The sequence below is a fragment of the Puntigrus tetrazona genome, chromosome 11, assembly GCF_018831695.1.
Source record: "Puntigrus tetrazona isolate hp1 chromosome 11, ASM1883169v1, whole genome shotgun sequence".
NCBI lineage: Eukaryota > Metazoa > Chordata > Actinopteri > Cypriniformes > Cyprinidae > Puntigrus > Puntigrus tetrazona.
The window spans coordinates 20,277,705-20,305,482 of NC_056709.1; the positions used below are offsets into that span (position 1 = coordinate 20,277,705).

The 27,778-nt window shown below is 38.1% G+C and overlaps 2 protein-coding genes across 4 annotated transcripts in view; one reads left to right on the forward strand and one right to left on the reverse strand.

The window, feature by feature from the left end:
- Window positions 1–22,290, reverse strand: part of pik3c2b (phosphatidylinositol-4-phosphate 3-kinase, catalytic subunit type 2 beta) — a 36,303-nt gene extending 14,013 nt beyond the window's left edge. Inside the window, exons 1-15 of one of the 2 annotated variants that reach the window (XM_043252055.1) lie at window positions 22,013–22,290; window positions 16,396–17,240; window positions 16,183–16,283; window positions 15,916–16,076; window positions 13,420–13,540; window positions 11,505–11,616; window positions 11,019–11,098; window positions 10,850–10,913; window positions 10,157–10,303; window positions 9,808–9,841; window positions 8,877–9,072; window positions 6,023–6,145; window positions 5,461–5,628; window positions 4,222–4,333; window positions 1,127–1,269 (exon numbers count right to left, since the gene is read on the reverse strand). In XM_043252055.1, the coding sequence (XP_043107990.1) occupies window positions 1,127–1,269; window positions 4,222–4,333; window positions 5,461–5,628; window positions 6,023–6,145; window positions 8,877–9,072; window positions 9,808–9,841; window positions 10,157–10,303; window positions 10,850–10,913; window positions 11,019–11,098; window positions 11,505–11,616; window positions 13,420–13,540; window positions 15,916–16,076; window positions 16,183–16,283; window positions 16,396–17,160 (2,327 nt within the window). In that variant the 5' untranslated portion in view covers window positions 17,161–17,240; window positions 22,013–22,290. Of the gene's footprint in view, window positions 1–1,126; window positions 1,270–4,221; window positions 4,334–5,460; window positions 5,629–6,022; window positions 6,146–8,876; window positions 9,073–9,807; window positions 9,842–10,156; window positions 10,304–10,849; window positions 10,914–11,018; window positions 11,099–11,504; window positions 11,617–13,419; window positions 13,541–15,915; window positions 16,077–16,182; window positions 16,284–16,395; window positions 17,241–21,635; window positions 21,912–22,012 lie in introns of those variants that run through there. The other variant, XM_043252056.1, reaches the window with a different exon arrangement.
- A 4,208-nt stretch (window positions 22,291–26,498) lies between these two features.
- nfasca (neurofascin homolog (chicken) a) overlaps window positions 26,499–27,778 on the forward strand; it is a 71,208-nt gene continuing 69,928 nt past the window's right edge. The window contains exon 1 of one of the 2 annotated variants that reach the window (XM_043251795.1): window positions 26,499–26,645. The gene's annotated coding sequence lies outside the window, so the exon portion shown is untranslated. The remainder of the gene's footprint in view (window positions 26,646–27,778) is intronic. The other variant, XM_043251796.1, reaches the window with a different exon arrangement.

The following is a 27,778-nucleotide window of genomic DNA, read 5'->3' on the forward strand; positions in this document are numbered from 1 at the left end:
AAGAGTAACACGGTGTTTAAACTCTTAGGCTAAGACACCGGCTTTATCCTCTCCTAAGCGTCTGATCAGCACCTCAACATCACTTTCAGCTTCTTCAACCTCTGTTCCCATGCAGACAAGCTCATTTGGGAGCGGAAAACAAATTTCATGCTGTGTGCGTCACTGAAATATGAATAACTCCGCAACGACAGCTGAATCTGATTTTGCATTAACTGGTTATCTAAGGTTGCAGCTACACTTAATCGATCCTTATCTTGGAGGAGATGCAGTTTTCATAACCTTCATGTCTGTATATCGTCCCACTGCATTCTCTGTTTATCAGTTTACAGTGTGAACGCCCACTATGTGCATTCCATGACTGAGCTAGAATGAGAAAGTAAGATGACTTTAACTCACATGCTCAAAGAACCTGAGAACCAGCAATATCTTTTCCATCAAAATGTTTCTTCTTTTTCAGAAGGTCTATGCACTTCTTTCAGAATCAGTCTAAGCTTCCAATGACTTAAATATTTAACAACGTTTGCTTCTTATCAAGTCAACGGAAGCCTGGCTTTTGCGCACGGTAGGTATTCTTGTAGCTTTGTAACATTACGGTTGAACTACTAATGTCACATGAACCATTTTAACAATATCCTTACTACCTTACTGGGCCTTGAATGTGTCAGTTGTGCTTTTGTCTATGCGACCGAAAACTATTGGATTGCATCAAAAATATCTTAAATATTTTAAAAAGCTCTTAGGCTGATGAGACACTGTGCACTGATTTTTACACTGTAAAAATAGCAGGATTTTCTGCTTTTTATACTACTTATTTCAAATAGTGACATCTAATCTAATCTATTTTAGTCAGTCCAGATAGACCGAGTTGCACTAAAATGAGGAAAATAGTGGTTGCCAGATTCAAAACCAGCTGGATTAAAGAGCTTGCATGGCATTGTTTGACAATAAGAAGGAATATCGTCTTAGTCTAATAGGTAATGTTAAGTATTCCAAGGTGTTTTAGCATTTTAAATGTTGACAGAGAAAGGAAAATTCCTTTTTTCGCCATTAATGGACAACAAATGCAAAACAAATGATTAGATCAAGATGCATCAGTTGCTTTAGGATTACCAGACAGCCAGCTCACCAGAAAAGGGACTTCTTATGCAAAACATCATGAAGCTGCCTCTGGCTGAGCTGGTCCAGACGGGAGAACTCGTACTGGGGGCTGAACTCTGCAGGAGCAGGGGTGCTGAAGCGCACTTCAAAAGAAGAAGTGGGAAAGTCCACCTGAAAATACAAGGAGAGTTTTGTTAAAATGAGCCACTATGGAGGGCTTAAACATACCTCTGAACATAGTCTGAACTCCATAATGTAATGGCATTGCTATTTGACCTTTTACTGTACACACAGAGCTAGTTTACCGTTTGAACAAAAGAAAAATGTTCAATAATAAAAAAATAATAATAATAAAAATCTATGCAAGTATTCAATGTGTAAGTCAATGCAAGCATGTCATGTTTAATATAACACTTAGCCCTAATATGCATCTATTCTGTTCAACTGAGGGTTAATGATATAAAGAATAACAAATGTCTATCACAGGTCAAATTTACTCTAGCTTATGGGTTGCAAAGATGGCACAAGTGTGAAATTAGGAGGTTTATGATCCAAAGCAAACACTGAGGTTCACGGTCACGGCTGGCAGCGGTTAACATGAGTGCTGAAAGCCGTAACAGCACCATGAACAGATGAGGTTTTCACCTTAAACATGCCAAGTTAAATACCACTAACACTAAATGTTAACGGCAGAGAGCCAATTCAGCTAAAGACAAACGAAAACTACAACCAGATGCAGCCAGTGACAAAAAATGATAATAATAAAAAAAAAAAAAAAAAATTTAATCAAGAAAACAATGGGGGAAAAAAAAAATAAATGAAAAGCTTAAATTAATGCTCATGATAGGGACATCTGGGTCGGTTTTCACACTTCTGTGAGCCCAGGTTGAAATCAGTCCAGTCTTTATTGCCATATGCCTCTCAGCATCACAGTTCATCCATTAGTGGAGCAGAACACACTACAATAATGAACACACAGGGCCCTCATCCATTTCATGACCTTCATACCAAATGTTCCCCATATAAAGCAAATCAGTTCAAAGCGACCATCTTGGTTACACCGCTGGGCAGCTATTTCCTACACAGGTAATGAAAACTATTTGGGGCAGACAATGCATTAAACTGATCGAAAATTACAAGTGCATTTTATGTTTTTTTGTTTTTTTTATTAAATAAGCCATCTATCTTGGCTATTGTAAATCTACATGCATACAAATCCCATCTATTAGAATGTATATTACATAAAATTATGGCTAACATTGAAATTCTATGCTATTTTATCTAAATAAACAGTTCTAAACAAGGGCCCCCAATAAATATATTAAATTTATTTATAATCTAACAAATCTAAATAATAAAAAATAATAATAAAAATCCTTAAAACACTAAAAATAAAAATGTATATATATATTCTTCTGATATATAGTTTTTTGACATTTTTCTTTAAACTGACATCTTTCTTTAAAATTACTTATCAATTGATAAATTAGGAATTGGTTCAGCATGAAGGTCTCAAAAAAAAATCTGAACTGAAAAGAAAAAAGGAAAAGAATTTGAAAAATGGGGTCAGAGAAAGTGAAAGAGGAAAACAGCAATGGATAAGAGAAGCAGAGAAGCTAAAGGGAGCGAGCGCACATTAGGCAGATTTAACAAGCCCCAGATGTGTTATTATCCCCAGATGCATCTTGGCTTAACGGGTAGACTGCAGGGACTGACTGAGGGAAACCTGCCACCTCACACTGAATAACCCCGGCACCTTAATGAGGGACAGAACCTACTGAATAAGCACAGGACCAGGCTTCGCTCCCAGTTTAAACTGCACAGCCCACTGCCCTTAGACAAAGCCATGCCATTCGGGCACAAAAGAGCCCTATTGGCACTACTATGGGTTGGTTTGGCACACAGAGATGGCAGAAAGAAGAACGGGGATTGTATAGCAGGAGGCCTGTGCGGAGGGTGAGAATTTTACAGAGGCTCCATCCGAGCGAAGAGAAAACCATGCACACACGTGATTTACCACACAGTTTCAGAACAATGCCATCGGGAGGCTGTTTACGTAGAGCGACGGTGAAATGTCACGTCTGAGCGTGTTAAGAGAGGATATTATTGCATGTGGAGGAAGTGGTGACTCAGCGTGCAAAAAATCTGGTGTGATGTCTCAGGTGTTTGTGACGATCGTTTGTCATCCCCTATACTTTTGAATGGTAATGTGTACACACATTGTCTGAGAAATATAGTAAAAGGTCAAATACAGAGGGATCGTTGCCTGCTCAAATGTTAGGGTTCAGTTAACATTTTGAGAAATTTTGAAAAACACTTTATGGAAAGTGATTGTAAAGATGTTCATAATGTTAAAAAAATAAATAAATTCAATTTGTAATAAACGCTTTCTATTCATCAGAAAATATTAAGCAGTACATCTAGCTTTGACACAGATAAGAATTGTTTCACATTAGAATGATTTCTGAAAGATCGCGTGGCACTGAAAATCAGCTCTGCCATTACTAGAATAAACAACATTTCAAAATATAAAACGGCTGATTAAATAGTAATATTTTATGTTCTTACTATATTCTTAAACAAACGCAGTCTCCATAAGCATGAGACTTCTTTTAAAACACTTCAAAAATGATAACAACTACTAACAATTAGGTGAAAAAGTTCACTTCTGTTTCAAAACAAATACTACGTTATTTTATTCTACCATGTAATTATTATCTTATGCAGAAAGGCTCATGTCCTTTTGCAGCAACAAAATCTGAATAAAATATGTTTAGGTTTTTATTGTTATACTATTTCCCATGCTTATTTTGGCTGGGGCTGTTCTGATGCGAGTGAAAGTGACAATTCTGTATCTATCTGTCTCTCTCTCTCTATCTCGCAGAACAACCTGACCTACTTTTAGGACATTTTGCAAGTAGCGGGACAGATCCTTCCTACATTTCCACTAGCACACTGGCCCAACCCCATTACCGTTGAAGTAACCGGCCAAGGACAAAAGCTCCATTACACATATACCTCCATTATACCTACATATAATCTACGTGAGTTCACTGAGAACGTGAGTGAGTCAGAGTTGCGTTTATTACATGATTACACTTTGGATAGAGCAAAAGGCTGAACCTGAAGGATGACGCTGTCTGGCTGGCTGAAGTTGGGCGTACTGGAACGAGCGTTTCCACTGCCGGGGGTTGAAGGCCAGAGACCTAGAAGCTTCCTCCCGCACGTCAGAACACTAAGAGCGAAAACAGGGTCAGAAAACGCCTAACATCCACTTATAGATGCAGAATATGTACAATTAGATACTTGACCTCAGTATATTTATGACTTTACACACACACACACACAATATACACAGTAAACTAAAAAAACGTATTAATCACAATTAAACAAACTCTTAAGCAAACACATTAGCCTTCCTAGGAACAATACAATAACTTTTGTAAGCTCAGATTTTTTTGACAGATCAAATTTCCATAATAAAGGAAGCCAAAAGAACAAAACGTTTCAATTATTTATATTTATTTAGTTGGACTTAGATGTTTTCTTCAAATTTATTTTAGTTCTGCATTTACACAGATTTAGATATAACAATCAGGGGCTGTATTTACAAAACATTTTCTCTCACCACTAAGAGTTCTCTCAAATAGCAGTAAAGGTTTTTAGCTATAAGCTTTCCCCTAAAACCTCTTCACAAAGCTTTTACTAAAGAGTAGAAAGTAGTCTTAATCTTAGAGTAAGGGCGAGGTTGACCTTGTTGCTATGGATGATGTCAGCAGCATGATTAATAACTATGTGCGCAGTGATTTATTCATGGAAATATTGTAGAACAAAAACCACAATCAAATGCGATACCTTTTTAAAAGTTCATTATCATCAATTGTTTCTAAAACAAGTTTGTGGCTTGGTCTTGGGTTTTCTTCACTATTCCTAAAGTTATTAAGATTTAGGAGCTAGTTTTAATGCTACACTTTGTGAAATTTTCTTAATATTAGTATTGATTATTTTAAATATTTCCTCTTAAATCAGTGAATTATGAGCTACTTTTAGCCTTAAGGTGATTTGTGAATACAGGCCCAGCTTTTCAGTTTGCAACTGGTGCACGCTTAAAAAAAGAATTGCACTAGTTTGTGTTGTTTGTGGTGTTCGTAGGCCGCGCTAGACTTGCAGGTGTCAGCCTGTTCTACTCACCACAACTGGTTTGCTGTAGGAGGTGAGTATCAGCAGAACTCTAGTGCTTAAAGAGTCTGTTTTCATGCCCTCCAGTAAAATATGCACTTACCTCATTAATGACAAAAATGCAAAAAATGGATTTAAGTCTGTCAGGATTTAAAAAGAAAAAAAATACATATCCATGCTTACTGCCTGAAGTTGAATAAGGGCATGGTGACCCAACCCAAAGCCTCAATGCTGCGCTTCTGCTTGCTCTTTTCCTCCGCACCTCCAGGGGGCGGTAGAGGGGTGGCATATAGAGTCACAGTCAACTGTGACTCCCTCGGTAATTGATTGATCTGGATGGGGAAGCAAACTCTGCATTTTGAAAAAAAGACAAAATTAAAATTACTATAATACCACTAGAAACAACAACATAAATGCAACATTTTTAAACAACTTGGAGTTATAATAGTTTAAACTCACACCTACATGCACGGGACTAAATATATTCACCAGGATGGAGAAAAAAAAAAAAAACTGTCCACTAAAATATCTCTGAACAATACCACATTTCTACAATAAGGCGGGTACAAAAACAGACACAGGAAGCTGAGAGGGATGTGCTATTTTCAAATATGATGTCTGAAAAACTTGGTAAACAAGCTTAGATCTAATGTGTTCAGACACTAGCTCGTTTATTTTCGCCAAAACCTTCAAAGAAACGGTTTTATGGGACTGTGTAGTGTGTGTGAATTGGTCTCGGGCTTACCTCTGGTCCCATACCACCAGGTGGAAGAGATATTTGCTGACCGACTGTTTACTGGTGTGCTGGGGGGCGCAAAGCTCCACTCCACCATGGGTGAGAGAACAGGACAGGAAAAAATTTTCATAGCTGTAGATGGGTTATGTGAAAAAGAGAGAAAGACAGAGAGACAAAGAGGGTGAGATCATGAAATGGCAGTAAAAGTTACACCTAACGGAAGCCAAGATATTTGGGACATTAAATCACTGAAAATTCTTCCTTTCCAGGGGTCTGCTGCTAACCAAGCTGATCTTATCTCAGAGACTCGATTTTAGTTTTATGCATGGGACAAACTGATTTCTCAAGATGATTTTACTAAAAAACTACCAAAAAAATGACCCATTAATAAATGTGTCATCGCTACTCCAAAGACCTCCAGTGAAAACTGACTCAATAACGACATCAGAAGACTCATATAGTAATAAAGCTCATATAGACTAGGTTTAAGATGTTATGGTGGCAATTTTGCATCCTTCTTGAAGCTTAAAAGCTCCAGTTCCCTTTAGCCAATTACACAGACAACATTTCCCATTAGTGTTCTGACAAAGGTCATTCGCTGAGTATATGACAATTTTTGGGTTAACTAATCCTTTTAAATTTCAAAGAAGGCATCTTAAAGCACCGACTGAGAAGATGTTAATAGTGTGCACGATTTAGAAGAGCGGCATGAAAAATGTGTCCGTGTCTGCATTAAGTGACATATTTTTGCCATTATTGTGTGACTTTTTTGACCATGACAAATCCACAGAGTTCCATGTGTTTGGCACAGCTTTTACTTTATGCTTTAGGTAGGTAGTTGAGATTTTAAGAGAAGAGCTGTATAGTGTGGAGTTAATTTTCTACCTGTTACATAGGAGCTGTATAAAAACGACAATAAAAATTCTTATTAAACAAAGATCTTATTAAACAAGTATTTACCAAAGCTCACCAAGTAAAACCAACATCTTACAGTAAACGAAACAGAGAATAAGGAGATTGGAAGGGAAAGGCAGAACATGCATGAAGTGCTTTACAATCAAGTTTTTACTAAACACAGACATGCTTTTATATTTGAGTTCACTTGATAATTTAATGGCTGTAGAAACCCAACTTCTTTCTCCTAATTCCAACATTATCCGATGTTCTCCCACATCATTCAACTTCAATTCAAGCACTTATAGAGTCTCCTAAATGGGAAACGAACTCTCCCGAGGCCAGTTTAAATAGAAGGAAAAACATTCCCAAGCTAAATGGAATACCAGAGAAGAAAGAAAAACACGTGATTGAAATACTAATGTTACTAACCCCAATACTGATCTGCGGACACTGCAGAGGAAAAACCACCATGATTATCATCTCCTAAAAATCATTTAACCATAAATTGTCTTTTCACACTGATCCAGGATCAGCCCATCCGACTGACTCTAATTGCCTAAAGCAGATGGGATGCAAGAGAATGTCAACCCTCCGTCACCACTGCACAGGTGCCTGGTGACCAGCCTGGCCTCCTAAGGTCAAAGGTTATGCTGAGTTCCCATACATGTTTCTTTGTGATGGCTTGTTCCATCAGCATCAGTTTCAGAGGGAGACAAAGAGCACTAGTTCAGGTCACTGAGTGGGAGAGACCATTCCTGTGCTGTGTGGGGGAGGGGAAGGGGCTGTATTATTTTATCACTGAACGACTGGGCGAGGTGTAGTGACATTTAGGGTTGGCCAGCATCTGTCTCCATGCTGGTGGGAGCGGTCGTCACAGTTATGGCTTAGAAAGAAGAGTGGGAAAAAAAGAGGGAATGGCATTCTCAAGAGTCCTCTCTGTAGATTGTAACGCCAAATAATCCTGCCGGATTACCGAAGGGGATCAGCAATGTGGACAGCTGGTGTACAGCTGCATCGTTTCTTCCACAAGAGTCAACTTTTCCTGTGTCATTTCCACAGAATTACATCTAAAACTGCAACAGTCAGTTTTTTCTGTTAACCTACATTAATGATAATTGGTAGATTTTCTTATCCTGAGATCATGAAAGTGATCAACAGATGGAGCATGCAATCTGGTATGCTATCTGTTGGGAAAGCAGCACTTCCTCTACAAATACAAAAAAAGGGCTATAAATCTGATAAATACAAATTGTGGGATTTTTTTTTTTTTGCCTTTTTTCACTTTAATTTTTTTTGGCTTGCAGTAATCACAGCATGTAATATGATATCACGGAAAGCGTTGTTAAAAACCTGTCATTCCGGAATGCTAATCTGTTTGCGTTTGCAAAACAAACGAGAACGTTCACAAGCACAAATCTGAACTCGTTCAAACTGTTCAAAACAACCCACTTGATTTTTTTTTTCTACAAAGGCAATTTCATAAAGACAATGAATTGTAGTAATATTCTTCCATGTTCCATTGTTTTTTAGCAACGCCCACATTACTTTGTGCTACGTGAGCAGTGCACAGCTGATAACAAACAATGAAGTATTACAGTAAACACTAAAGTTCAAAAGTTTGGGGTTATCAAATCTTTTAATCCACCAATTCATTTGATCAAAATATATTATATATATATATATATATATATATATATATATATATATATATATATATATATATATATATATATATATATATATATAATTATAATTTACCACTGGCATAGTGTTTCTAGCAGCCATTACTCCTGAAACTGTTTTTTTTTTTTTTTATGATTACTCTTTGAATGTAAAATTAAAAAGAACAGAATTTATTTGAAATAGAAATATTTAGTTTGTTTTTAGAAATGTGTTTCCATTTTGATCACACCCTTGCTGAACAAAAACGTAAACTGGTTTCACAAGGTGATAAAACCAAAACTACCTGGCAGCCCACGTGATAGGGATGCGATGAGCCGCATAAACGCTAAAGGAAAGCACATTGGTGACCATGCCAGCTTCCTGAATGGGGGCTGTGGATCTGCTGCTGTGTGGCATGGTGTGGAAATTAGCATTGAAAGTGCTGCAGTACAGCTCCACAAGATCCAAGATGGCTGCTGTCAACTTCTCCACAATTGCCACTGTAAGGTGAAAAAAAAGGTTCTTTTGTCAACAAAAACTTTTTAGGATGCTAGATACTGAATGTACATTAACCCTTACATCAAGATTTTTAATATCTTACACATTTTATATTCACAAAATGCTGGAAGGAGCAGCAGAATGAAGCCATATGTTAAAGCTCGCAGAAGGACGTTAGTTGCAAGTGTCCAACACAAGGCTGCATCTTTCCTGTTTATGCCTATCTAAGATCACAGACTTCCTTGTAGCAGGATGCCACATAAACACTCTTCCAACAAACAAGACACACTTGAACACATCCTCAACCGCCTTCCCCCAGGAAGAGTCGAACACTAGCAGTCAAGATTGGACAGGGCTGAGATGACTGACTTCCGTCTTTAACTAGATATTTTTTAATTTGATTTGTTTAAGGTGGATTTTCATAGATTAAAATTAAGTTTCGGTGTGTAAAAGGCATTTGAAAATTAGCCAAATCCTCATGGGATTTAAAACTTGACTACAAAACTCAAAAAAAAAAAAAAAAAAAAAACACTGAACTATTTGGAGGTATAGTCAACAAAACTATAAAATAAAACAAATGGAGTTTATGTGAAAGGAAGTTATGATTTTTGAGAATTAAGTTAAAATGTTAATAATATATAAAGGTTAGGTTTATAAAGGCTAAATGTTTCATTGATAGTGTATGCTTTGGTTTGACACAAAAATCTAAGAAATCGGTATGACCAGAAGCACTGTACCTCTGTTTTCTCTTTTCGCCAAGACACTGATATCCTATAAATGAACAGAAACATACATACATTATTAGAAAATGAGTCACGCTAAAAACTATGTCTACAACTGAAAATGAAACTAGTAAATCCATCCACAGCTGTTTCTCGCAGATATTTCTTGCCGTTTCAAAGGTTAGCGGTTTAAGTAAAATAGACGATTGTCTGTCTACTTATTTAGGGAACTAGAAGCAGGAACAGCAGCACGTTTGCAGCACTCTGTCTCTTCTCACATGAAAGTAGCCAACACAGCAGTATCTACCTCAGACTTCCTAAACATATAATGTTTGTGACTAAAGTAAGTGTGCAAAGGTACCACCTTCTGCACTTTAGGCTGTAGTCTGCATGGGCAAGCCGGCAGCTGGTTTAAGGCAGCAGTGATGTCAGGCGTTTCAACAGCTGCTAGAGAAGTACACAAGGCCTTCACAGACTGCACTAGTCGCTCCACATGCAGCGGCAACTCAACCTGCAAATGACAGAAAAGACACTGAGGACAAGAAAATACTGAAACAGAAAAGAATAAAGGTTTACGTTTAAAAGGCTTTTAAAATTTTTACGTTAATGTTAGCCTAGCTTAATACGCCAAGACATCACAAGTAAACCATTGAATGATTAATTATCTGTAATTAAAAAGTATAAACATTTTAATTAGTATCAAAATTATGTTTATGATTCTAACCAATGGCAGAAAGGAGGAGAAGTGAGGAAGCTTACTTTATATATTTCTTTGTCAATTTAAATCAGAGTTATGTTAAAATCAGTGAGATTTATTATACATTTTTGTTTGTTTTCTTTTTTTTATTGTGTTTTTATCTTTTATTTAAAGTCATTTTTAGTAGTTAAACTCAACAAAAATGAGAAATGCTGCATTGGTAATTTTCTGAAGTAAGTCTTTTTTTCTATATTTAAAAATAATATAAGCCACTTTTTATGGGTTTAGTTTTAATTAACCGTAACAACAATGTTTTGGATTTGAACATTTTCAGACAAGCAATGTCTGTAACAAATGTACCTCTGATAAAAGGAAAGATTCAGCCTCATTGTGAAAAGTATCCAGGAGAAGAGTCAGTGCCTCCCTGTCGCATAAACAAGATCAGAGTCGTCAAACAACGTGAATGTTGCAACCTCTCTACTAGCACACTACAGACTAAACCTTCTGTCCTCCGCTTCATCGCTCTCACCTGGTCACAGTCTGTTTGATTGGCCTCTCTTGCAGTAGAATACTGTGGTTCATGGTGGATGGAGTATCATCATCCTCTGTCTGTTTAACAACAACAACAGCGAAATGCAAACATTTAAATCTTCGTACACCTTTAGCATCTAAACTGGTTCTCAAATGTTCCCTGTTGGAGTCTATGGTTCCAGGAAGTAACTTCTTCATCTAAACCTAATGTGATGGCATTCCAAACCTATGAACTTCTTCTGTGGAACAAACAGTATTCTTCAGTATTACCTTGTAGTATGGTTACATACCAGACATATTAAATGCACTGTAATCTAAATGAAGGTCACATAGATGCTGTGAGTTTAAACATTTTTTTTAGGTTTTGTTACTGTGAAGATGTCTAAAATGTTTCCTACAGGTGTTTCCTGAAGTTTCAACTGTTCAATAAGAGGAAAATATGTTGTTGGCTCCCTAATCTATCTGCGTTCAGCTTTAGTCTTACCGTTCGGGCGAGCTCCAGGTTGACAGAACTCCGTTTGGTTAGAATGAGTCGAATGTCCCAGTCAAACTTCAGACACTGCTGGATGTACTCGAAGCTTGCCAGAGTCTGGTTGCTTAACAAAAAGACAAGAGGCGAACGCAAACTTGAGATACACTGGTTAATAATTTAATTATATACACAATTAAACTAATGTTGAAAAGCTTGGGGTCAGCAAGATTATTTTATTCATATTTATTTAGGAAACAAATTAATATTTTAACGTAAGCAGACGTGGATAAGAAGCTCAGCAGTTTTTAATTGCAGATGATTTAGAAACAAAATAGACAAAAACCAGGCACTACAAAAGATACGTCCAACAATCAACAAAGACTGACAAAGAAAACTTGAAACATAAGAGCCTAAATACACAGATGGTAATAGACTAACAAGAAACAGGTGAAAACTATTAGGAGATAACAAGGGGAAAACAGAGCTGTCCCAGATAAAAACTTGGCATCATGAAGCAACCGTGGCTCACGATTGGCCGTCTGCTGTCGTACAGTGAGAGCGGTTCAAAAAGATATATAAAAAAGCTCGTCACAGTCTTGCGACCACGATTGTCGCAGTGTGTTTGATGGTACAATCCAACTTTACTGCTTACCTCGAGATCTCATTTCTACCTCTTTTGCTCTAAATCAAACATAAAACAACATGCTGATGACGTTGTATTCTTTAAAAGTAACGTGCGCTCAATAGTTGTCATCGTGGTACGGTCTACACACACGTCGTAGCCATATGTTTAGATCCATGTTGCACATTGTGATCTTATAGGATTGCTAAAATCTAGCAGTGTGTTTTAAAATTAAAACAAGACAAAAGAACGAAAACAATTTAAAGCCCACGTATCATTCTTTCAAATGCACTGAAACAACTGTACAGAAACTGAAATCATTTTACCAGCTTCATATATTCGAGAATGTTTTCAATTGTACCGATGGCATTGTGGTTTATTGTTTCATTGTCACGGCACCCAGAAAAGGCCTCCATGAGTACGTTATTGTTCTGAAAACTACTGCTTATGTATTTTACAGTCACACACACATTGTCTCTCATTTTCACGGCAGTGCACAAGCACATGGTTATCAGGAAAAGACACACTTCCTACCACACAGCTGCACCCACAGCAAAAACAACCAGCACGCACATTCAGAATAACACCTGCAGTTCTTTTCGCACAGATAAACTCAGCCTCAGTTCTGACTGCGTTGCCCTTTAAGAGAGATAATAAAAGCAACCGTCTCATCAAAAACGTCAAGTGGCCTTTTAAAAAAAAGAAAAACAGGAAGACCACACGTTTGAGCGATTAGTTAAGTCCGCTTCAAAATAATGGTCGTGTCATGGGTAAAACCCAATGTGGTTTAAAGCGGTCCACAGACATAAGCACAGCTTGTTTTTATGCAGCCACAATTGAAGGGCCACAGTTATATGACGAGGAGCTATTCAGACCACAAACCGCAGATCTTCGGTTCAGCTTGGAATCACCCCATTTCCACCCACAACTCAAACGGCTTTACAATAGACGCCCTTGTAGCGTGCAGTTCATTATGCTATTGGATGGGAACTTTTTAGCAACACGCTGCACACCCCAGCAGTGGGGGAATGTTTTTGGCCGTAACACTTCAGGGAGAAAATCCAACCCCACACTCGTACGCTGAGCCAACGTGAGGCAGACGTGAAGCCCCTGGAAGACAAATGCAGATGTCCAAAAAAATACCATAATCCTGTTGTCGGCATTACAGGAAGACGACTGGATTTTTAAACAATTGCCACCACAGGCGAATCATGTCTCTGTGGAGAAGGTTGTTTTAGCCTATAAAAAGCTCAGAGGTTAAGGCTAATTATGTAACTTATAATGCAAGTCTATGGAAGTTCTTACTTTTTGAGAAACTCTGCCTGGCCGCAGATTTTCATCAGATAGTCATCCACATCAATCATATCCAGGTCATCATGGGTGTAGCAGAGTGTCTGATAAATCAGCAGGTCTATGGTTGAAGATCCTAAGGGAAGGGGACAACAATATTATAATATAACAAACTACATTATTTAACTTTATTTGTGCTTTGAGAAATAACCAAATAACTAATGTTCCCTCAGGTAGATGTGATAACTAAGTGAACATTTACAAGTAAGTAAATGGAGGCAATAATATTTTTTAGTGCCACGTGTTCCTTCATAATACGCTGATTGGTGTTCAGTAAATATTTCTTACTATTATCTTTTGTTTTAATTGGTTTAGTTAAATGAATCAGTTCAAGCAATTATTAATTTATTAATTTGTATCATTGTGTAGTTTACTGTAGCAAAATATCTAGTTAAATGTTGCTGATATTTAGTTTTAATCAGTTTCATTAATATATAGAATATTTTCTAGTTGTATTAGTTGAACCTGGTGATAAATTCATCAGTTCAAATGTAAAAACCTTTTTTTTATATGGTATTTATCTTGTAAATATCAAAGATACTGAAACAGGTTTTTTTAACAGGGTTAGCTTGACGGTTTATCTCCTTTTTTGATCATGTGTAGCTTGACTTACAGTTTTAAAGTAACTTCCCTAAACACTGCTGCCAGTTTAATTACATGTTATCAATGAGCAAAGAAACAGAACTGCCCAGTGTGTTGTTTCAAAGGGTATTGGTTTATCTATAGCTAGATCAATAAGAGGTCATCAATTAGTGACGCATCTGTGTAGCTCTTCCTGAAAACAGTCACGTTGGCAGATGCTCCCGATACAGTAAATAAGCACCTACTGATCTGAATACATTCAGTGGGCAACATACAAAGTATCAAGGAGGTGGGAATTTTCCCTTGGCTAAGAGCAATGTTTGTCACTTCACTGGGAGGGTGTCATACAAATGAGCAGAGGTAGGGATAAACCAGAAAAAGGTTAATCCACCCTTCCCCCCTTTCCACAAATTACACCCTAACTGGGCAGATGTACTGCACTGCGGTCACAGTGGGAGCACATTTCGGAGAAAACGCCCCTGTCTCTCTCGCTCTCTCTCTGCCTTTTTAAACACATCTCAGTGTCTCAATAATGAATTGGGCAGCTCTGCTGGAACATGAGTCTTGAGGCTAGGCTTTTAATATACATGTAATTTTTAATGCGAATGGACCCAGATAAATGAACACCAATTTGAGGAAGCAGAGAGGGCAAACAATGTTACATGGAAAGAGATAAACATTTGTTTTGTAATGCACAATTTCCATTGAAATTAGAAAATTTTACTGATATTAGCGATGATAGAATTCTTTTTATATTAAAATATTTAATTTCAGTTTGATAGGTGTAGACAGTAAGTTATCCATAAGGGTTAATTTTTTGAAACTGAGATTTATACATCATCTTAAAGCTGCACTAATAAATAATAAGCTAATATAATATATATATATATATATATATATATATATATATATATATATATATATATATATATATAGAGAGAGAGAGAGAGAGAGAGAGAGAGAGAGAGAGAATTTATAATTGAATTTAAATTATTTTAATCAAATAAATTAATAATAAGCTGATTTTTCAATATGTAGTAAAATTTGTTATAATATACTATATTTTTTTATATTCAATAATAATTTAAGTAGTAAGACCTACTGTTCTAAAATTCTTTGTCTATACATTTGTTTTTAAATTTAGGAAGCACAATATTATAATGTACAGCATTAAAAAATATTTATTAAATGCACATTCATCAACTGTCTGACTGGGCAGACGGAGGTAAATATATCACTACCCTCAAGCAATGGTGTACAACTATTTTTCCGTGCCCTATGAACTATTTTGGGTTAACCGCCATCATTTTAACAAACATTTAGCAGATTTCACAGCTGCTCACGACACAAAAAGAAAGCCATGCGAGAATGGCACCACAGTCCACATTTATCATGTACTGGCAGGCTGCCATGATAAAGAGCATCTGTCAGGCAAATCATGCCAGAGCAGGAAAAACAAAAGAAGAACAAGTGCAGTGAATAAGTGAGAGTGAAAACATGTTCCCAACATATTTCTTGGGCCTCTCTCTAATATCACTGCATGAGGCCATATCTGTCTGTGTGTGTGTGTGTGTGTAAGGGGGTTTGTGTGCGTTCCTCCAAGGCGGGTGAATGAAAAGCTGCCTCTTTTAATTGAGTACACAAAACAGATGGCTGGCAGAACGCCCATTCAGTGTAATGCTATTAAGAGAACTCGGGGTCTAGAGCCTCTCCAGCCTTTCCAATGAGATCCTATGGCCCCATTCAAAAGATTCAGGATGTGGAACAGAAAATACAACTCCACAGTTATAACCAAGCTCATGAGAGCTGATAAGGAGTATTTAAATTATCTGTTTGATAATTAATCATTGAAAGCACTTCCGTTCTTACCATCACAAGAGAAAGTGAGCGGTTCTCTGAAGTGGTCACTATAAACCGTGACCTTTATGCTGACCCCCAGGCCCTGCTGCAGTTCATCTTGTGCAACACACGGACTCCAAACAAAACCTGCATTTTTTGAGTAGTCATTGCATGGGTATGCCGATCGTAGCCTGGAGAAAATAGTCATAATAATAATAATAATTGAATCATTTTTAGCATTTTTAAAAGTCTACATGAAAGAAACTATGAATGAAAAGACAAAATGTGATAACTCACAAGTCAAGTATATGACAGAAGGCAGCGACTTCTTCATCTCTCTCTTCAGACACCTGAAAGAGCTCATAACCAAAGCCATTTTGCCTGGACCCCAGAGACACCTAAATGATTTTTAATAAATGTTCCTTTATCTGACACTTTATAAAATTTTTCAAAACATTATTATTAAACAAGAATTTGTAAAGGGAAAAAAATGAAAGTCTGAATGCTTACTGGATCAACTGATACTCTACGTTGGCTTCTAGTACTCTTCTGTGCTGGAAGATAGGTGCGAGGAGGAACCTGAGGAGGAAGGGTGTTACTGCGAGCTACTGCCTTTCCTGATTTGTCACCATTTACTCTCCGGCTTCTATTAGGGGACAGCCATTCCCCATTTAGCTTGCTCAGGGAGTCATTGAGGTTATCATAGTTCAGAGTGTCTCCAAATGAAAGCTTGGGCTGGTCCACCTCAGGAGTGAACAAGTTGACATCCCGTGGGGCTGGGCTTCGATGTACAATGAACGGATCGTTCTGGGGGATGGGATTTCGGGGCGGTACTGGTGGAGGAGGCTCATCTACAGATGGAAGCCCTTTTGACAACAACTGCGCCGTTCCTTCGAAGTCACTTTCCCATTCGTCCAGAATGTAACGAGGTTCCTTACTAAATCCGTGAGACTCACCGCTGGATCGCGATAAGTTCGACACTCCGGGTTGAACGTGGTTGAGCACGGGGTCAGATCCGGAAACGCCCTGCTGCAAATTATTCCAGGGAGGACTGGGAACGCGCCTAGGCATGGAGGGCTCGCTCCTCGCGGGTGATGACTTGCTGGTTTCAGGAGGTAGAGTATTTGCTGGTCCCTTGTCCTGTCGGTGGCGAGCGAGGGCGTCATACTCCATCTGCAGGGCCTCTGCTAGGACCAGCTCCCTCTGGCTGAGGCCGAGCGATTCCAGACAACCCCAACGCTGCTCCCGGTCATTCTGAGTCTGTGCCGCAGACATGTTCCTTAGTTACTGTGCGCTGGAGGAACGCAGAAAGGAGCTGGATGGCACTACGAGTTGCACAACCGGTTCATTAGGCTCTGTTAAAGTAAAAGAAAAAAAAACACACATGCTATTGCTGTTTATCACTGATAGAAATTGTAACATCTGCAGCCAGTACTATACTACTACTACTACTAATAATAATAATAATATATAAATAATAATAAAATGAATATCAGCCCAATTTCTTTTATTTAAAAAATATTTTTAAGTTCACAATACAAAATTTTCAGTAAAATAACTGAATAATATTATATTACTAATAATAATAATAATAATAATAAAATAAATAATTAAACAGTCTGAACAAATAAAGCAGAATAAAATAAATATATATATTAATAAATATTTATTAATAAATATATATTAATATTAATATTTTATAAATATTTTACTTTAAACATAACTTGATAATGTACTGTACAATATACAAAATATTACATTTAACTTTTTTTTTTTTTTTGAGTGTTAGACAAAGATAAAGGTAATGCAAACCAATATCAGTCAAAATGGTGGTACCAATTCGCAAGCATCTACATATGGCTCTCCAAGTAAATAATTACATAAAGACAGAGAACCATCTAATAAAGCTCTAGAACTATATATAGATCAAAGTAGCACATGTTCAGTCACAGATGTGTTTAAAGTAGCGCACATGTGTGACTCTGATTTTGATTGCTTTTGCCTCTGATCATCTGGGTCTTATTGTCTTTGCTTGCTCAGCAAAAGACAAAGCCAAACTGATCTTTCTATTTCAGCACAGTCATCAGTGCAATATAGGTTATTCTGCAGCACAACAGTTCCTCTGCAACGGGGGGTGGGAAGCTGCTCTCTCTCCTGCAAGGAGACTGATGTGCCGTATTAAGAGGCTATTCCTGTGGAGTCACAGCTGGACTGATGCTAAGCTTCGAATTCAAATCGACCTGGGGACCTGCTGAGTGCTGCTCAAATGGGTTAAGTGTTCGATCAGCCTCGTAACACATGTGCCATGACATAGCTGCTGCCCCACAGAAACGCACAGACACTGGGATTAATGGTCATTTAGTCCTGCGAAATGGCAAATGGGTTCAGCTGGGAAGGTCTAAGGTCAAGAACGATAATAGTTACAACTTCAATAAACCGCAGAGTGATCCTAGACCGCAAAGCAGTCAAAAGTATACCACTTTGTGTAAATTTATGTGGACCATGGCTAAACTATTACTTATGCACCCCTGTCATTTTAAACTCGCACGACTTTTTCAGCAAAGCAGGATTATGTAACTATTTTTGTACATATTATGAAAGTCAATGGAGTCCAAAACAATAACAAAGGAAATTATTTTGTAATTTAAAAAAAAAATATTAAACCAGTTGTATGGATTTGGAATGACAAAAAATTTAGCAAATTATGATTTTTATTCACGAACAGCTCATGACCACTTGTGCCCCACTGTTTCCTTCATAACGTCTGCTTGTCCTCCCACAAACAAAACTGTAGGAAGTTCTCACACCCTACCCCTAGAAGACTGGCACCAGAACAAAAGACTGAAGAGGAAGCAGAAGGGCATCTGTTTGACAGACATTCCTGGACCCTTCCATTGCTCCACGTTTTGACCCAATTTTGCATCCCAGAAACTGCAAAAATCCACATGCCTTTGGTCATCTCTGGTGAGCTTCATCTGAATAAATAAGGTGAAACAAACTAAACGAGTTTTCCAGATCAACAGAGGAAACGGAACCAGCAACCTGACTGTGCATTTTAGGCCTTCACTCAGCAACTCATCCAGTCACTTGTTTAGTTTCTGCCTGGCTGAACATGTGTACATATGGAGATCAGTGTAAACAAAAAGGACTCCGCACATTAGAGCTTTCAAAACAGGTCCGATGTGATGAGTTCACAGAAAGTCAAAAAGTGAAATGCTGTTTGATGTCTTACAACCAGAGCCGCGCAGAATTCATTTTGTATACATTAAAAGGGCTGGTTAATTAGGCTAATCACCCTCATGACGTTCTTCAGAACACAAATTAAGATATTTCTGACAAATTCTGAGAGCATACTAAACCTATATTAACAGAAAGGCAACTGACACGTTCAGGGCCCAAATGATAGTAAGGACATCATTAAAGTAGTCCATTAGTGGTTGAATTATGACAAATAATGACTTCATTCAACAATTCTTCCCCTTAGTCAAATTATAAGGGGCTTCTTTAAAGCTAATTTGTCGACTAGTAGCTCAAGCAACCTTTAACTAGTCAATTATAGTCTTTTTCGGTTGCCTCTCCTAAAATAAAAAGGAAGCGGCCAATAAAATGACCTATTGCTCAACGTTTGTTGCGAATGTGAATGTTCAGAACAAAACTTGAGACTATCATAGACAAACACTCCTTCTTTGAACATGGTGTTAGAGTCAGCTCCAGGACAGTTACGCACGTAAACAATCTTAGGCAAAAAACATTTCCGGAAAACCAGATGTGTTTGTAAACAGCGTTCTCAGGCACCAACAGATGGATTGTACAAATATAAATGCATCTCCTTCTAGACAGGCTTTCTGGGGCTGTCCTCCATTCCCAGGAGCACCGGCCTCCCGTAGGTTTCCTATGCAGAGTCTCATGACTGAGCTTTGGCCGGAGGGGTGCAGTAAGACAGGAGGGGTGGCAAGGAGGGTGGATCTGCATTGTTCCACAGGGACCCCAGGCCAGCCAGATACAGGCCCCCGGAATCAATCCCCTGCTGGGATATAATCCCATTCAATCAGGGGTGGCTCCCAGATTGGCCTAACAAAGGACAGGGAGGAGTGAGGGCAGCCGCGTCACGTGAGGCAGAGCCGACTCAGACACGTTCACACGGCTTGGAGAGCCAAAGACAAAGAGACCGCTGTCATCCCTGTCCCCCATGTACACCCCTCCCCCAACACACCCACCCAACAACAAATATCACACAGCTCCCTCCATGCCCAGGGTGATCGCTTATGCTAGTTCCAGCTGATCAGGGCTTGTGCGCCGTATGCTGAGGTCTTCCATCACCAATACGCCTCTCTTCCTGTGGCGTTCCCACCCTAATATCGGTTCAAAGACCTCTAGACTAGTCGACTCTCTACTGAGGCAGATGGTGGCGATTCAGCCAATGAGGTAACATTCAGCCTCTGTGGCATCTAGTGGGAAAGTCAGAAGAAATCAGCAATGACATTTGAAAAAACACATAATTTCCAATAAAGTAAAAACTAACTGTTAGCATCAGACGTCCAGTTTATTACAGGATAAGGCCAGAAACCGCAAAACTCACAGGAAGGTGACTCAAACCAACACATGGCAGCTCCGACCTGTTGCGAAGGAGGTTCCTGGCCAAGAACGTCTTTAGAGACACCACAGTTCCACCTGGTTCTACGTGGTTAGAGGGGATTTTGGTGCTGATAAAACAATACTTGTCTAACAGGTCTGAAGCGCAGGTTGGTTGCAGAAATACGTGACATTTTGCACACCGAAAGACCTGAAACAGGTAAATGTCTGGGGCTAATTCCAGACTGTCGTGACGATATACAGAATGCAGACTGAAATACAAGATTGGGATCGTGCAATGCGCAGACAAGGAAGTAAACCTGAAAGAAAACAAGGTTTTAATCAAAGAAGCTGAATAACATTTTCTTTCCTAGAAACAAAGCGCTGCTAAACATTAGTTTAGCTCTTGTTTGGCCCAGCGTCATGGTGATTCAGAAACAGGCAGAATCTTGAATAAGGTTTGCAGAGTCCAAATCCAAATTGTGGTTATTGTGTCATTAACATGCACTTTTATGCATCTAAACACTGTATGGCAGTCTAAACTTGACTCTTTCCCTTGCTCGGAGTTGCATAAACCTCTTCGTGAGTCACTATAGGGTAATTAATGCAAATATTTTACTTTAAGGCACAGTTAAGTCCTGAATAAACTGAAGCTTTGGAGATGCGTCACGCAGTTTGTCAAGCTGACTATGCATTATCAAAAAAGATTTATCGATTTGTTTCATGAGTTTAAAAACATATGTTTTTTTTAGGGAAGATCTGAGTTTGTTTCCTCGCAAAGATTGTTATTAAATGATCTTAACACTGTTAATGGAGTAAATGAGTTAATTTTCTGATTAAGCATAATTGTAATTCATATTATTGCATATTATATTTGTCTTGGGTTTTAGACTTTAAATATACAATATTTTTTTAAATATATGTTAATCATATAAAATAAGTATAACATGCAATATCCTTCATTTAGCATTCATTTAAAATATGATTCAATTAAAAAAAAAAGCATGCAATATCATTGCATAGCAACAGACACCATCATGCTTCTTTTCTGTTTACAGCACTTACACCTCCTACAGTTTATAAATGATTTGAAATAATTAAAACAGGGAAACTACACAAAAACTACTAAAATGTTAAATATAACAAAATTAACAATAAAATAATAATAATAATCTTACCGAACAACCCCACATGTTTTGATATACATTTGATCCATCTATGGCTCAGAGACTGCCATCATACAAATGTCTTTTTAAAACACAGATCTGTCTGAGTTCAAGAGCCCAAACTTGTCGATATCCAAGCCAGTCGTTTTGAAATACAAACAGGCGATAACGTGACCAAAAACCGTGGCGGTCAAACGCCTCTGAATGTTCCGGCCACCTATTAAATGTTAGATTTCGAGCAGCGCTGGAGTGTTTCGCTCTCAGCTCGCCAGAAGCTCAATCCAACGCAAAGATTTTAGGAAAATTTACAGTCACTGCGCAAAAACAGCTGGTACAAATACGAACCGTTCTCGGCGCTTTCTGTTAAAGTGAAGGACCTCATCACGTACCGTATGCACGGCCTCTTGAGCGCCTGTGTCATGGTCCTTTTCGTTTATTCTCAGGCTCAATCGTTGTTCTTTGATAGATGGTGATCGGGCGGCCGTTTCCGGTGTCCGGCAGCAGAAGATCGTGAATTGATCGGGGCCAAATCACGAGCGCGTCTCTGTTAATCCATATGAGACGCACGCTCTTTGCTCTCCCTCTCGCTCCTCTGTTTATCTCACCGGGTTGTTTGATTGGCGACTTGCGCTGTGGATTTCGGCTTCAAAGCTCAGCCAGCCAGTTCTCATTGGAGAGCGTGTGAAAGACAGAGGATTCGGGTTAAGAGGAGCAATAGCGGGCTCTAGTGGAAAACACGGGTAACTGCATCCCATCGCGCCTCCTGACATCAAACGCTGCAGTGGAACGGAAGAACTTTTTCCTGCAAAGTTGTAACAATAGGACTATATTCTATAATACAAATATAACAACTTCAATATGTTGCCACGAAATGCAGTCCAACATAAAGCGACATTTGCACACCGAAAAGCTCAATGTTAGCCCCATTTCAAGCATGCATAAACGTTTTGTGACAGTATGTTCATTATAAAACACTCATAAAAAGAGTCGAGGAACATGTATAATATGTACATATTTATAAAAAAAATAGCACACAAGCGGAATTATTTCATTAAATACACTAAAATACAGGGGGAAAACAACAACTGGTATAGCAGCAATGAGAAATTAGGTCAAAAAAGACAAACTCTCACAAAAATATAGGATCAGAGACCTGTGGTAAAAGGCAGGCACAAATATGATCGAAGCTAGAAGATAACGGATTCTGGGAATAAAGAGGTTAGATAGTAATGTATTTTCTTGTAAAATAAAGAAAAAAAGGAAAGGAAATTCAAATAAAATGTTTTCTTTGGCAAGCTTGTAACGGTTGTGCTAGTACTCCTATGAATGTGTGGCGCCATCTTTTGGTGTCAGCCTCAACCTCAGGGGATTTTTGATACCGTTTTATCACTTTCCTCTAGAAAAACATTTTGGTCAGCTGAAATAAAGTTGAACAGTTAACAAATACTAAAATGACTTAGCAAAAATGTAAAAAAAGTGAATTATTTTTACAGTTCTTTGGTGATGGTGTCATATTACAACGATGATATCGTATGCTAAGGTTTTGTTATAAAATATTAAATTATCATGATATAAAATCTCTTACAGTATGTTTGACATGAAAACCCACTGAGAGAAAAAAATAGCACTTGTACACTTATCTACACTGGATAAACGCGTATGCGGATGTTTACTTTCGGGGGTTTTTTTAGAGGTGATCTTTTTAGTTTTACCCAAAATACGGCTGTTGTGTGAGCCTTACGTAAACTCTGTTTTATTCACACTCGTCGCTAGAGGGCGCCCTCGCGCAGAAACTGTACAAGTTGGACTCGTACAACAGACTTGCGATGTTCCAGAAAATCCTTTATCCCTTAAAGTTCGCCTGAACCAGAAGTGAACCCTAAACTCTCATTCACTATTAACTACATTAGTGCACTTACTCAGTTCACTTAAAGGAGTGAGTGTTAACGTGTGATTGAATTCGGACACTGAGCTGGAAGGACTTCCGCTTTTGCCTAGTTTGCTTGCTGTTTAATAATCACTTGAATCAGGTAGCTCCAGTAATACGATTAAAGGATATATCTTAAAATGAGAGCTAAGCGATTTAATAATCAGTGTGCAGTGAATTAGTACATGTGTTATATTATGCTGTATTACGCCATAGACGAGTGCTTTGTCAAATGAATGGATGGATGACTTAGCTGTCATATTCTGGCAAAACGAGGGGATCTCTTTTGCGGTGCATTGCAGGATTGAATGAGTGCACTCAAGAACATCCACTATGGTTTCGGACACCACGTAAAATCCATGGTATAGTTCATTGGCCATGGGCCGGCCATGAGGCCATATGACCGACATGTCAAACATCCAATCACAATTTGTTTCATTTCACGGTCACATTTCAGGGCATGGAAATGTTGCTACAATAACAAACCAGTGTGTAAAACTCTCAGATGTATTTTAAAGATTCCACGCTGTGAATTTTAAATGTTTCACATTTTTGAAAACCCAGCGTTTAGTTGATGCTGATAAGCGCCCTTTGGGACAATTGTAAACACTGTTGGCTATCTTCCTTTGTAATGGAGTTTGGCATCACGGCAACTTTGTTTCCAGGAGGAACGGTAAAGGACGCAACACACGTCTCCCAGATAATTTTGTATAATTCATCCAATCTAGAGATGACTTTCAAACTCCTGAAGTGTTTCCACTTTTTTGTGACATATGCATCAGATCTTTAACCCACGTTTCAAGGGTGCGTGAAATCTGAGGGTAAGACTAGGTTCCACAAGAAAAAAAGAGCAAAAAAAAACATTATATTCAAAAACATTATTCTTCCGACAAACTTGAAGAGTATTTTACAACAGCTTAACCAAAGACCAGAATTATAAGTTTTATAACATGTCATTAAATGTTCTCATTTGTTGGACAACATCGTGTTATCATGGTGCATATTCTACAGACCATGTACAATATCATGAAAACAAATCAAGCATGATGCAGTCAGTTAGATGTACTGTAATGCTCTGCAGGCAAGTTTGACCTGTACATTGTGTGACCTGGCTTGGCAAAACGTCTTTAAAACCTTGAAAGCAGGGCACTGAGCAGTTTCACTTTGTATTCCAAACATCACAGTGAAGTCTGTCAGTGCCTGGCAGATCTGTACATAATGTGGGAATAGCAGTGCAGGCCTTTGTCTTTAAGGTTTAGTATGCAGGATTGACTTTTGCGAGCTGAGGATTCTGGAGACAAACTGCAGGCTGCATACAAGATTATTTCCCAACTGTTTCGACATATTTTTTCCATAGGTAGAGATATTTTTACTGCATCATTTTTGAACAGTATTGCTTTGTAAGCTGTGTTTAGTTTTTTTTGGAGTTCCACAGTTATCTGAAATGTAATTTAGAGCTAATTGAATTATCTTACTTCTTGCTTCAATATTTACATTTAATACTCCCTGCGCTTTTAATGCTGAAAGCTGCTTTCTGTAGCTACAAACTTTATGTGTAAAAGTCCATTAGCAGATAATTTGCCATACATACTGTGTCTGTTTGTTGGTGTCTGTGCACTTGTGATGCTTGTAATACTCTTAAATGGAGAAACGCGTTCAAGGGGATAGTCTGTGTGACTCTGTTCATGTAGGCTACATGTGTGATTTTGAACTGGGCCAGTGTGTCACTATATTGTAATGGATGATGTAAAGATCCCTATCAAAGAGCGCTGTGTGTTTGGAACAGAAGACCATTGATAAAGAAAGAGTATGCCTCAGCCTATCATGATAAATGTATTGTTTTGTATAATCCAGTGCACCATTTCTATTTCTGTTTCTTTCATTAAATGACAACTTATGCTATATGCAACTTTGGGGCGAGTAATAATTAGTCTCTTATGCACATAATGCATAAGAGACTCTAATTATACTACTCTATATATATATATATATATATATATATATATATATATATATATATATATATATATAACACACACACACACACACACACACACACATATATATATATATATATATATATATATATATATATATATATATATATATGTACACACATATGTATATATATGTATGGTCACTTCGGAACTATATAATGCAATTAATTGCTGAATAAAAAGTCACTTTCTTTAAAAAACAATACTTGAATGACAGTTTTAGCTGTTTGATTGTTTACAATTTTGTCTGACTGCAAATGTTTATTAATAGTTAAGTTGTTGTTTTTTTTGCAATCTCAAACCACATTACCTTTTAGAAATAATATATAACCAACGTTATATAAGCAACACATAATCGTTAATAGAGCAGCACATAATCCTTTTTTTATGGCTTTACATTAAATTAGTTTTTTAGTGTTTAGTGTGTTCTAGCCTATTTGTGACCTTCGACTACAAGCATGGGTATATGTGTAACAGCAGCCAATAATACATTGTACAGGTTAAAATGATCGATTTTTCTTTTATTCCAAAAATCAAGTAGATCATGAAGTAAAGATCACGTTCCATGAAGATATTATAGTAAATATATTAAAACGTAATTTGTGATTAGTAACGTGCATTGCAAAGAACTTCATTTGGACAACTTTAAACAAGAGTTTCTCAATATTTGCAAGGTCAGATTCCAGATTTTCAAATAGCTGTATTTCAGTCAAATATTCTATCCTAACACACCATACATCAATGGAAAGCTTATATATTCAGCTTCCTTTTCTTTCTTCTTTTTCTTGTTCTTTAATTGACCCTTATGACTGGTTTTGTGGTCCAGGGTCACATTTAGGTAATGTCTTACTATATGCGTCAACCACGTGGTCTTAAACTGACGCTTCGCGTGACGTTGCTGACGTGCAGCTCGAATGCAGACGATGGGAACACCTGTCCTGCTGGAATCGGAGGCGCGCCCACAGGAGCGAGCGTGGGAAGCGAGCGCGCGCTCTGAGAGAGGCGCACAGACGGAGCCAAGCGAGGGAGGATATTACCGCCTTTACCGCATTACAGAATCACACTGCATCATATGTGGCCAAACCGACAGCGACACAGGTAAGAGAGCGACGCTACCACGGCGCTATCAAGGTTAGCGCATTACAAGCAGTTGGCCTCGTTCCGCAGGAGATAAAAGCGGGCTGGATCTGTGTTTCTTTAATACGGCCGCCGCTGCTGCTTCAGTAATCCTCGCGCATCCCGCGTGCTTCAGCCTCTCTGCGCATCCCTGAGTGATGCGGTCTTCTTTCTGCTGCTCTGCGCAAAGCATCGCAGGCGGCAGTATCCCAAGAAACGGGAGAAAACGACAAACCCAGCCTCGTTTAAAGTCACCAGCCATGTTTAGGTGGATAAACTCGGGCGTTTCGAGGCTGTCAAGTTAGTTGTTTTTGAGGCCGAGGATGCTGTAGGAAGTGAAAGTGTCATCGCCCCTGTCCAGGGCGCTTCTTGTAGCTCAAGGATATTTTGAGAACAGGACAAACATTTGCTGCTGCGTTTTATTACAGCAGGAGCCTTCGAGCCACGTTTAAGGGTAAATGTTGCGTTGGAATATAATTCACGGTCTTTAAGGAGGTTAGTTTTGCTTGTGTGGATAAAATAACTTTGACATCTAGGGTTCTGGTAGCAAATCATCTAGATATTGTCAATAAACAGTGTACACTTCCAAATTATAAAAAAATGTGATGTATAATGGCTTTAATGACAGGATAAAAAGTAGGCCTTTAACACATATATCTATCTGTCTATATATATATATATATATATATATATATATATATATATATATATATATATATAATCTCTGACATTCTGTTCTATCTATCTATCTGTATCTGTCTATCTGTCTATCTGTCTGTCTGTCTGTCTGTCCATCTATCTTTCCTAAATAAGTATAAAGTATTATAATATATCTGTATCAATCTGGGACTCCTCTTGCATAGTTTTGATTGAGCGCAATTCTGTTCGATCTTCGACTTAAATTTGTGTATGCATATCTGTGGATCTACAGGGACAAGCTTTCCATTTATAATCTTTGACTGCAGCTTTGGGAAACTCAGAGCAGCTGAATTAGTCCACTAACCGAACTCAATTTTTTTTTTCCGTCATGAATTAAAGATGCAAAACTGCCCACATCAGATGGTATCTGTGGCCATGTGACCTGGCCGGGGCCCATATTCCCACTGAGTTGGACT